Source organism: Heteronotia binoei, chromosome 4 (assembly GCF_032191835.1).
Source record: "Heteronotia binoei isolate CCM8104 ecotype False Entrance Well chromosome 4, APGP_CSIRO_Hbin_v1, whole genome shotgun sequence".
In the NCBI taxonomy this organism is placed as follows: Eukaryota; Metazoa; Chordata; class Lepidosauria; order Squamata; family Gekkonidae; genus Heteronotia; species Heteronotia binoei.
Genome location: NC_083226.1, coordinates 159907446 through 159919936, shown reverse-complemented (window position 1 = coordinate 159919936; position 12491 = coordinate 159907446). Strand labels below are relative to the sequence as shown.

Sequence of the window (12491 nt, the reverse complement as noted above, 5' to 3'; positions counted from 1 at the left end):
CTCAGAGCATTTAATATTTTTAGAGCGGTTTCCCACTAGCCTGACACTGCCCTCACTCTCCTCTTCTCTGCAGAGCTTCTGTTGGATTTCACACTATCTGTCCCGGGGCTCCAACTCACTCTGCCTTTTTCGTGCAGCAAACAAGATCCTCTAAAAACCCGTTTCTGTTTGCCATGCAAAAAAGGCGAAGCTAGTTGCAGCCCCGGGCAGATAGTGTGAAATCTGACGGAAGCCCCTCAGAGAAGAGGAGTGTGAGAGTGGCATAAGGCTAATGGAAAATTGGTCTTAGTTTCTGCTGTAATCCTTGTCCTTTTTTCTTGATGTTTTCTTTTAATAATTGCATTGCAATAATTTAAACATGTTTGTATTTTAAGTTAAAACATATCTTCAATTGTTTTGCCTGTGTCCTTTATAAAGCTTATACTTCACGTTACATTTTATGCCCCTCCTAATGAATGAGTTTGACAGCCCTGACCTAGGTGGTTGAGGAGAATTGCATTTTCCTGGAACAAAACATCCAGTTGGGAATATGTGGCTCATCCACAGTAGAAATCCTGTGTTAAAGAAGGAAGTCTCATTATTTGTTTGTTGCAAGAAGAGCAAAATGGCATTAATGGCTGAAAAAGCTGGCTGTCTGGAAAAAACCTTGTTGGGGCCTTTCTGTAAGCAATTACTAGGTTTTCCTAAAGATTGTCAGTAATACCTTGAAGCTGTGTGCAATATCTTCTGCCAGTTTCTTCTTTTTCACGGACCCCAGACTGTACTTCTGGTTTCGTAAGTTTTTTCTCTCCGCCCCCCCCCCCCCCAGTTAAGGTTTCCTAATTCACAGAATTCTAGAAATCTTCCTTTTTAATTTGTTGGCACGCGGTAATACCGATAACACCCAAATGTCAACTGTTTCGTAACTCTCGACTTGCTGTGGCTTGGAATTTTAATGAGACATAATAGAACTCTCGGCAGCCGTGAGCCACTAAACAATTTTGAATCCCCAAGGAGAAAACTATATATAATCACATGACGGTACAGGCAGAGTACTTGCGGAATGCAGTGGTAATGTTCTCCGTGTAAATTTATAGCAGGGAGGTAAGCATGCAGGAAAAACAGATTACTATTATGATAAGGTGACATGGGAAAAAGCTAGAACACCTGAAATGTTCGGTGTGGTAGTCATATATATTGGAACGAAAGCAATTTATATTGTTATTGTCACCCCGCTTACGCAGTTGGTTTTTTGAGCTGCAAAAAAAAAAAGTTCTGAAGTCTAGGCAGGAATGGAACAGCAGGTCTTTTGTAAATGTGTGTTTCTTCTTGTCTAAAACCTACTTAAACCAGAGGTTTTCAACATGGGTACCCACCAAACTTTTTTTTAAAAAAATTTCAAACAAGTTTATTTCAAAATACAGAGATACACATAGAATCATATACAGAATTATGCAGAAAAGCTCAAACCCACGCAATCACCAAAAAAACCCCCAAACCCTAAAGAAACCCAGATTACAAACAGTAGCCAAGTAACACAAACTAATGCCAAACCAGCATACATTGCTCATTTGAACCAAAATTTCCATGTGAAAAATAACCCAGAAAAGGGGACCACTTTACTAAAATATTAGGCCTCTGTTTTAAAGATTTCCTCCCATCTAAATTATGAGTTATTTTGTCTAAAATAAAGTACTCCCAATATTTATTCAACCAAACTTCTATGGAAGGGCATGACTTTAATTTCCAGTGCAAGGCTATAGCGCAGGGGTCCCCAACCCCTGGTCCATGATCTGTTAGCAACCGTGCCATGAGTTGTATAATTATTTCGTTATATATTACAATGTAGTAGTAGTAATAAGACGCTGGATTTATCTCCTGCCCTCAACTCTGAATTTCAGAGTTTCAGAGCAGCTCCCAGTCTCCTTTACCCTCCCCCCCTCCACAACAGACACCCTGTGAGGTAGGTGGGACTGAGAGAGCTTTGACAGAAGCTGTCCTTTCAAGGACAATTCTGCCAGAGCTATGGCTGACCCAAGGCCATTCCAGCAGCTGCAAGTGGAGGAGTTGGGGAATCAAACCTGGTTCTCCCAGGTAAGAGTCCACGCACTTAACCACCACACCAAACACTTTAGAAATAAAGTGCACAATTGTATCATCTTGAAACCCTAACCAGCCCCCCCCCCAGGTCCGTGGAAAAATTGTCTTCCACAAAACCGGTTCCTGGTGCCAAAAAGGTTGGGGACCAGTGCTACAGCGAACCAAGTGTTTTTAGAATGTAGGTGGGGCCAAGGGGGGCTTTTGCTCAGCAAAGCTTCTGATTGGCCACTGGAGATTAGATTGGCTGCACAGATTTTTTTTTTTAAAGCATTGCTTTGGCAGCAGCTCCCACTACAACACAAAGGATCTTCACTGTGTGGCTGAAAGTAAACTGCAGCAGCCATTTTGTGGTGGCGCAGCCATTTTGTGCTTCACCCACCACACTGTCCCAGAATTCCAAATGTGCTCAGAAAGTTTTGTGCTCTTGCCTAGATGTATAACACAGGCCAGTGATTTTTCTCTTGTGTTCAAATGTGTTTCACCATTATCTCCATCTGTGTTTTTAGCGTGATTTCGCTGGCATGGATGGATATTGGGAAGGGGGGTGTTCCTTCTGCTTCCCCATAGCGTTATAGAGCATTCATACATCTCCGGGGTTTTCCTCACCTTTTCTGTGATGGTTCTCAAGTCTGCTTTGTTGTGATGTTTGGGAAAGATCACAGCAAAGGTGGGATGGCTACCGTGTGGGTCAGAAAGTTCAGATTTTCCAGATCCCTCCCCCTTTCATTGGAGCTGTTTCTCCTGCCCACTGTCACTGCAATAGCCACCCTCCATAAACACACACTGCTAGTGGACTTTCTTTAAAGATTCTTTTTCTTTGACAATTGCTACATTGATATATCAGTACAATGGTATTTTAGTACATCAATTACCTTTTTTTTTAAAAAAAAAAGCAAGAAAATCAAAACATGGCATGGTGGGTGAAATAAAGTGAGTCCAGCCAGCTCTGACTCAACCAAGAACACTTTCATGCAAGAAGAAATATTTACAAACAACCCAGCCAACTCACTCAATATACACACTGTGAGTTAAACATGCCCCTTTTAGTTGGCTGCAGTTATTCCTATTGGCTCACTCCACAATCCTTCATTTGCATCTCTTTGTTACAAGTTGTTCCATGCCTAGCATCCTGATTGACCAGTTATTCCAGGCTTCAGGATCCTGGTTTGCAAGGAGTGCCTGTCTCAAGCTCTTGTTGCCTAACAAGAACCCAATGAGATGCAATACATAACGTGGGGAAATGGTGACCATGGCCACTGGGACAGGGAAAGCATGGAATCATAGAGTTGTAAGGGACCTCCACAGTCATCTAGTCCAACCCCCTGCACAATGCAGGAAACTTACAAATACCTCCCCCTAAATTCACAAGATCTTCATTGCTGTCAGATAACCATCTAGCCCTGCTGTCAGATAGCCATCTAGTAACACCAGCAATTGCAGAAACAACAAATAAGCTCTGGAGAATTGTCACCATGGGAAAGAGGCCTTATTTATTTAGTTACTTTGTCGAAACCCCACCTTGCTCTGGAGCTGGGAGACCCAAAGCAGCTTATATCATTCTTCTTTCCTTCATTTTAACCTTAGGTTCAGCTGAGTGTGTGTGGCTGGCCCAAGATTATCTAATGAGCTTTTATGGTAGAGCAGAAAGTTGAACCTTATTCTCCTAGATCCTAGTCCTCCACTACACTACCCTGACTCTTCATAAGAGGAAGATGGCGTTCAAGGAGGAAACTGCAGTATTTTTGGTAGCCTGATCTCGTCAGATTCAGAAGCGAATCAGAGTCAGCTCTCCACATGAGAGACGACATTGCTCAGGCACTTCATTGAACTGGATAAGTTTATTTATCAACATACACGAAATCATTGCCTCAATTGTATGAACTGGCTATTGATATATTGTTAACTTTGTATAAAGTGATTACCTATTTCAAATATAGTGTGCAAAATTTGTTAGCTATCTTACCATGGTCTGTTTTTGTATAAAAGGTAAAGGTAGTCCCCTGTGCAAGCACCCGAGTCGTTACCAACCCATGGGGTGATGTCACATCGTGATGTTTTCTTAGCAGACTTCTTACGGGATGGTTTGCCATTGCCTTCCTCAGTCATCTACACTTTACCCCCAGTAAGCTGGGTACAGCTACCATTATTCTGTAGTTCTCTCTTTTTTTGTCGGTTCTCCACATGCAGCCTGCTGAAGTGATCTTGGTTCAGCCACAGTTCTCGCAGAGCTGTTCTCTCAAGAGCAGTTTCTGTCAGAGCTCGCTCAGCCCACCTACCTCACAGGGTATCTGTGGTGGGGAGAAGCAGGGAAGGTGATTGCACCTTGCTCTGAGACTCCTTTGGGTAGTGAAAGACGGGGTATAAATCCAACCTCCTCCTCCTCCTCACAGAGGCAGGGAATGGCAAACCACCTCTGAACATTTCTTGCCTTGAAAACCCAGTGGGGTCACCAAAAGTCAGCTGTGATTGATTGAAGGCACTGTCCACCATCATCCAGTCTCCCTTGTTAGAGTAGCCTAGGAGTGGGATGCATCTGCTGTTGGTCTCCCTAAAACGTAGGCTCCTGGTTGTACGTGACCTATAAAACAAAAGGATCTGGGACAGTGGGGAGACTGGAGGGCGTCCAGGCATGCAATACATGTCCGTCGTTGAACCTTTAATCCCCAGGTCCCTGGCGGGCTGGGTGCCAACTGCTCCATGTGTCTGGATTGCCTAACCCTTTTAATCCACAGACACCGATGTGATTGACTGCAACAACTGAGTTAAGAACTCACCATGGGTCCTTCCCACCCATAATTGTTGCGTGCGCTCCTCGCTCATTCCATGCAAGCCCAAAGCCCTCCTAATGTAGCGTGTGCATTAGAAATGTTCAGCCCCTGGAGGCTTAGTTGTTTTTATTTTCAATGCAGTTAGGAGCGTGCATTAATTAATTTTAAATATTACTTAGCAGGTGGGACAAAACATACTCTAGTGCCAGACATTCTTGAAGCACTTTGAGTCTTGTAAAACAGAATTCTTGAGGTGGGTAATATTCCTGTCCTCCTCCCTAAGGAAGTGCGGGTGCATGGAATAAACTCATTCTTGTATGACCAATTTGTGCATTCTTAAAACAAATATGGAGGAGAACCGCACAACCCTGGATCATAAATATATCTCTGCCTTGGGGAATTTCTCTTTTCCTTCACACAGTGGAACCAAGAGCACATGTTAGAACGGATAAAAGGAAGTACTTCTTCACCCGAAGAGTGATTAACACATGGAATTCACTGCCACAGGAAGTGGTGGTGGCTACAAGCATAGACAGCTTCAAAAGGGGATTGGATAAACATATGGAGCAGAGGTCCATCAGTGATTATTAGCTACAGAGTATTGATGGAACTCTCTGTCTGGGGCAGTGATGGTCTGTATTCTTGGTGCTTTTTGGGGGGGGGGCAACAGTGGGAGAGCTTCTAGTGTCCTGGCCCCACTGATGGATCTCCTGATGGCGCCTGGGTTTTTTTTTTTTTTGATACTCTATGACACAGAGTGTTGGACTGGATGGGCCACCATAAGTCAGCTTCAACTTGTTGGCAATTATTGTTATCTTAGCTTGTGCTAAGCAAAATGCAGTAACCCAGCCAAGACCCTTTTCAATGTTCCTCAGAGGAAAGGTAATTCAGATATAAGCTGGGACAAAACAATGTGATGCATAGTGGTCTTGATTCAGCTTTTTGAAAGAACCTTTCAAATGGGCATGCCTTTTAGGATGGAACTAGATGTCTGGCTGTTGAGAATTCACAAGGACCGGTTTCCACATTACATTGTTTATGAGTCTACCCTGAGTCTTATCACACCGGCATCTGTTAGGAGCTCCTTAGGACTACATCTGTTTGGGGAAAATGCTGGGAGGGATAAGACTCGTCCCCCTCCCCTGGCACAATGTGATCCTATTGTGAATCTGGTCCGGATGCACTTGCGAATCTCCCAGCTTGTTGTCTGTTGGTCAAGAGGACCTGGACGGACTCATAAACCATAAAATGTGTAGTTAAGTTTCCAAGCAACAGATTTTCCTTTATAGAAGAGGGAGTAGGTTATTTCCCCCTATTTGTAGCTTTTTCCTGGAAAATGCTGTGTGTTCCCCACCCGCTCACTTTTCCCACTTGACATGGCAACAGCACATCTGTTTTTGAAACACCTCTGTGTTCATACGTATCCTTGGGAGAGACAGGAAGCGAAGAAGGAGAATCCTACATTCCTAGTCTACCTCTGGCTCAGTGGTAGAGCATCTGCTTTGCATGTCCTAGGTTCAAGCCCCAGCATCTCCAGATAAGAGGAACAGGAAGGAGGTGATGGGAAAGACCTTGGAGCACTCCATGCAGTAAATAGTACAGAGTTTGATAGGACAGATGGTGTGATTTACTGTAAGGCTGCTTCACATGTGCCTTTTGCCTCCAAACAGCAAGTTTAACTTTGAACATTTAAAATTTTAGTTCTTTCTCTTTTTTTCTTTCTCTTCCCCCCCTCCAATTTAAGGAAGCTCTTTTGATCTGCCTGGGGAAACGCTTTATATTTGCACCCATCCACAGTCCCAGAATCTAGTAGCTGGGGAAAAATTGGTGCTTCAATGCGGAGTTGTTGGGATTCCCACGCCTCAATACCAGTGGTTCAAGAATGGATCTCCACTGACGAATGGGGATAAAAAGGCATATGTGGTGAGTCTTTGTTATTTTTGTTCCGTTGAATGTAAATTCAAAGCCTCCTGAAAATTAAGTTTATTTTTAACTGTATTCCTGAAAGCCTCGTATATATAAATTGACATGTTCTCTAGCTTCCTGGTGCTCTGTCATTTGCATGCTGATAAGGCTTGCTTGGATCTCTTTGGAGCGCTGAATGCCGAAGTGACTTTAATTGCCCTGTATCCTATTTCCGAACACATGAGCTGGGTGGGTGGAGATGGCGCAAAAAGTTTTTAATTGTTCCTGGAAACATGATGCAGAGTTAGATGCTTTCCACCTACCCGGCAGCCTGTTGAAATTCATAATGGACATTCAGGAAGGGTTTGCAATCATTTTGTTCCAGGGTAAAAGGTAAAGGTAGTCCCCTGTGCAAGCACCAGTCGTTTCCGACTTTGGGGTGACGTTACATCACAACGTTTTCACGGCAGACTTTTTACGGGGTGGTTTGCCATTTCCTTCCCCAGTCATCTACACTTTCCCCCCAGCAAGCTGGGTACTCATTTTGCCGACCTCAGAAGGGGTACCAATGTCTTATTTTAAGAAAACGGTGCATTTCTACACCTCAGCCTGTTCACAAATGCTATAAACCATCTCTTCCATAGCTGTGATATCCTTAAGGCAGTCCATATTAAGTTCCATAAAGAGAAAAAAAAATCTGCATTGGTATGAGAGTCTGTGTGATGAAATAGTCAAGAGTCTTGGTTTAGGAGTGGAGGGACCAGGATTAAAGTTTCCATTCAGTTACAAAGCTCACTGGATGATCTTGAGCCACTCTTCCTCTTTTTCTCAGACTTACCTGCCTCACAGGGTTGTTGTGAGAGGAAACTGACGGAGGGGAGAACCCTGGGTTCCTTTGAAAAGAGAACAAGATTTTTAAAATTTTAAATCAGGCAGTTTTCTGGAATTCTGAGTATCTTGATTTTTAAGTGTTGTCGTTTTAAAAGTGAGAATCCACTCATAAGCAGGGTTTTTCTCCCCTAGAAAAAGAGATGCCAGAACTCACAAGAGATAAATGAAGGAGAAACACATGGATGCCCCTCATGAACTTTTAAACTTTTAAATAAAAAATAAAATAAATAAACTTTTTTTGAGAATTTTGTTTCCACAAAGAGGTTCTGAAACTCTGTTCCACTGTGTTCCTCCAGAACTGCCCCCCCCCCCGCTCAATATTTAAGAACGTAAGAGAAGCCAGGTTGGATCGGACCAATATCCCATCCAGACCAATGCTCTATGCCACACAGTGGCCAAAACCCAGGTGCCATCAAGAGGTCCACCATTGGGTCCAGAACTCCAGAAGCCCTTCCACAGTTGCCCCCAAGCACCAAGAATATGGAGCATTACTGCTCCCAACAGAGTGTTCCATCTATACCTTGTGGCTAACGGCCACTGATGGACCTTTGCTCCATAGATTTATCCGGCCCCTTCTTGAAGCTGTCTATTTCTTATTAGGGAATTTCTGTGTTTACCTAGGTTTCCTGTGTGGACATCGAACATCAAGGCACATACTGGTGCCATGTATACAATGACCAAGAGGCTCAAGAAAGCAAGAAAGCAGAAGTTATTGTAGGTAAGAAACCTTAGTGAGTGTGATCAGCAGAATTCTGCATATGAAAACCAGCAATGACTGCTGGGAAAATGGGCCAAAGAAGCAAGGCACCTGCAGAAGCTTACAGGGGAGGGGAATTCCATTTACACCCCCCACCTTCAGGCCTCTTCTCCTGTCCCCCGCCCCCTTGTTCTTCTTTTCCTCCCTCCCTCTGTTCTGGTTATGCTTCTTCCCTTCCCCAGCCTTTTCTCTCATTTAATTCCACCTGTCTGACAAAGGGAGTTTTGACTCTTGAAAGCTTTTTGGTCTCTAAGGTGCTAAAAAACCAGGTAAAGGTAGTCCCCTGTGCAAGCACCGAGTCATTACTGACCCATGGGGTGACGTCACATCATGACGTTTTCTTGGCAGACTTTTTTTGGGATGGTTTGCCATTGCCTTCCCCATTCTTCTACACTTCCCCCTCCCCCCGCAAGCTGGGTCCTCATTTTACTGACCTCGGAAGGATGGAAGGCTGAGCCAACCTTGAGCCAGCTTCTGCTGGGATCAAACTCAGGTTGTGAGCAGAGCTTGGACTGCAATACTGCACCTTACCACTCTGCACCATGGAGCTCTGAAGAGCCCCTGGACTCAAATCTGGCTCTTAATGTCACATTATAAGTTATGCTCCATATGCATTTTCTGCATGCATTATTATACCCCAGTACACCCATCTTTGCATGTATGTGAATGGCAGAGGAATTTAATTCAGAAGTAGCTTTTTGGTTACTCTTAGGTCAAAACACCCCAGTGGGACAGTTGCACCCCGCATACATGTAAGCACACCTTCTTAATATGAGAACCGGTGAGTTCTCTTTTATACAGTAGCATACTTAGAAATTTGCAATGTGATGCAGAGCTTATCTGCTGATGCCAGGTGTCCGGTTTCTCCTGCGTACATGACGCTGCTGGTGAGTCTAACCGTTGGAGAGGTGAGTGTGCGATGTAGAGGTTAAACAGTTCAGACAAGGTCAGATGATCTTCTGCAAGGAGAAGCATTACAGAAAGGTACCAATGGAACAGTCAGCCGATGATTCAAGCAAGGAAGCCGAGATCAATGCAGGAAGCTTCTAGATCAAAAGCGTCACTTGTCTGTTTGTCTTTGCTGACCAGCTGGTCTCCGTTGCAGAGGTGGGGGCAATGTACCACGTAGTCTGAAAGCTGCGTCAGCCTGCTCTACCTTGATTTAAATTATTTATTTCATTTAAACCCCGGAGGGGACCCAGCGCCACTTAAATTGTTCTCTTCTCCTCCCATTTTATCCTCACAACAGCCCTGTGAAGTAGGACAGGCTGAGTGATTGGCCCAAGGCCCCCCCAGCGAGCATCTATGGCAGAGCAGGGATTCAAACTTGGGTCTTCCGGAGCCTAATCAAGCAGTCTGACCGCTCTACAACACATCCATGACTAACTCATAATCAATCTTTTAAGTAGTTAAATTGCCCTAGATTCTTTTCCACTTGTACTGAATCCATGTCTGAATGAAATCAAGAACTTTTCTTTTTGTTTTCTTGAAACCCAAGGTGGAAAGTCTATTGCAGTAGAATGCACTGAAGGTAAAGGCAGCCTTTGATGTAGTAGAGCTTCTTGGTGAATTCTGCATGCTGGGAATCACAGATGTTATAACATTAATCACAGTAGGATCTCTTTGCTGCATTGGGAGTTTGTGCTGTGTACTGTGTTGAGTTCCCTCTTCACGTTCTCATTCCTCCATTTACATCTTCTGTTAATGATACTAAAATGTCCTTTCCTTTGCCAAAGAATGTACCATATTTAACACACCATCGTAAGCCACAATCATTAAACACGATCTTCCTTTCATCTTTAGCTTTCTGTTAGATCTGTTCATGAATGTCCTTTTAATATGTCTGTCAAATGCACGGTTGCTCAGTTTTCTGTATTCCCTTTCAGAAGATTTAACTGGCATTGGAGGGCCTGGTAAGTATAATGTTAATTCATCAAACCATAAGAACATAAGAGCATAAGAGAAGCCATGTTGAATCAGGCCGGTGGCCCCATCCAGTCAACACTAGAAGTCCTCACACTGTTGCCCCCTCCCAAGCACCAGGAATACAGAGCATCACTTGCCCCAGACAGAGATTTCCAACAATACGCTGTGGCTAGTAGCCACTGATGGACCTCTGTTCCATAGGTTGATCCAATCCCCTCTTGAAGCTGGCTATGCCAAAATTGTGTCTCCAGTGATTTATTGTAAAACTAGGACAAAGTTATAAACTTCCGTGGCCTGAATGTAAAATAGATGATAATTCCGTGATGGAAACACGTCAGGTATTCTGAGTCCGGAAAATCCATGGTATCAAACAATGACTTCATTAGGGTTTACGCCAGGCATTTTGTTCCCCAAAATGCCTGCCTGAAGGTCATGTCAATCCCTCCCTGGCTTCAGAAGTCCGTGTTTTGCTTTTTTGCCAAGTGCTGCTGTGGGGTCCAAAATATCCAGTCCTGTGGAATGTTGCGTACACAGCAGTGAAAGTGAAAAAGCATTCCATCTACCTTCTCAAACAGAGAACATATGTTATGTGTGCCTTGGCAATGCAAGCAGTACGTTTATAGCAACAGAATCTTTTGTATAGCAAATCCTCTGTTTTTGAACAGCCTGCCTTGGGCCTTTGCACAGGGCCAAACGAGATGTTGCATTTAAGAAAACAATAACAGGTGACTCACAGCAGCTGCAGGGAACGTCTCTTTACAAATCGGGCAGAGTCTATTACGGCTCTGGACTGTGGTTTGGAGAGTGGAGGGGCTCCCACCGTCCCCTTCTAGGCTGTTTTCCTGAGCTGCAATGGCATGGGATGGGAGCAGGGCATTTCTGTAGCAGGAACTCCTTTTCATATTAGTCCACACCCCCTGATGTAGCCAATCCTCCAAGAGCTTACAGGGCTGTCAGTACAGGGCTTATTGTAAGCTCCCATAGGATTGGCTGCATCAGGGGTGTGTGGCCTAGTATGCAAAGGAGTTCCTGCTACAAAAAAAAAGCCCTACATGGGGGAGTAATTTCCAGTTTTTTACAGAATTTGGCTCTGTTGTCTTAAAAGAGGCATTCCCTCCAGCTGCTATATAGTTACAGGGAGGGTGAATCAGGTCCAGGCAACCTAAAAAACACAAATACTTAGTTTGGCCCTTAGATTTTAGCAGCAAGGATTGGCAATGGCAACTTCAGCTCAGTGAATCACACTGGAATGAATGGCTTCAGGAAGTGGAGGGATGCTGCTACTTTTCTGGGTTTACAGTGCAGTCCTCAACAGGATTACACCCTTCTAAACCTATCGATGTCAACGAGTCTAGAAAAGTGTGGCTCTGTTTCAGATTGCGCTGTTAGTCCGCTGTGGCAGGTACAGTTTAATCTAATGAGAGTCAGTTTGGTGTAGTGGTTAAGTGTGCGGACTCTTATCTGGGTGAACCGGGTTTGATTCCCCTCTCCTCCACTTGCACCTGCTGGAATGGCCTTGGGTCAGCCATAGCTCTGGCAGAGGTTGTCCTTGAAAGGGCAGCTGCTGTAAAAAGCTCTCTCAGCCCCACCTACCTCACAGGGTGTCTTTTGTGGGAGCGGGGGGAGGTAGAGGAGATTGTGACCGCTCTGTGACTCTGAGATTCAGAATATAGGGCAAGATATATATCCAATATCTAGTGCGGTAACCATGTTACTCTGTGGTAGAACACCAAAGTAAGTTTGAGTGGCATTTTAAAACAGAGGGTCTCCAACATGGTCCCGTACATGGTGCTCTCCACCCATTTCTTAGTGTCTGCCAAGTGATTTTAGAAAGTATCAGGGACAGTTGGCATTTCTGCCTAGCAGAGCTTCTAATTGTCCACTGGAGATCTGATTGTCTATGCGGATTAAAAGGCATCCTCTTAAACAGAGCCTCTGCCTTAAATGTTGAAGAGTCAGTATAATATAGTGGATTCTACGCAGTAATGAGGCGAGGTGGTAGTGAATATAGCTCTTTTATTGAATACAGCATGGTATAGCGCTGCCTACGAAGACTGACTACCAGGGCCGCGAGGCCCCCTATATATACACACCCATTGTTCCCACCCTGCCTGTGACTGGACCATTCAAACCAGTCGATGGCTCTTGATTGGAGCAGGGCTGTG

At 44.3% G+C, this 12491-nt stretch overlaps 1 protein-coding gene across 2 annotated transcripts in view; it reads left to right on the top strand.

Moving 5' to 3' along the window:
- The window catches only part of MALT1 (MALT1 paracaspase), a 71000-nt gene that overhangs the window by 15780 nt on the left and 42729 nt on the right, over positions 1-12491 (top strand). Inside the window, exons 5-8 of one of the 2 annotated variants that reach the window (XM_060236106.1) lie at positions 6592-6770; positions 8265-8361; positions 9899-9931; positions 10287-10313. In XM_060236106.1, coding sequence (XP_060092089.1) covers positions 6592-6770; positions 8265-8361; positions 9899-9931; positions 10287-10313 — 336 coding nt within the window. The remainder of the gene's footprint in view (positions 1-6591; positions 6771-8264; positions 8362-9898; positions 9932-10286; positions 10314-12491) is intronic. The other variant, XM_060236107.1, reaches the window with a different exon arrangement.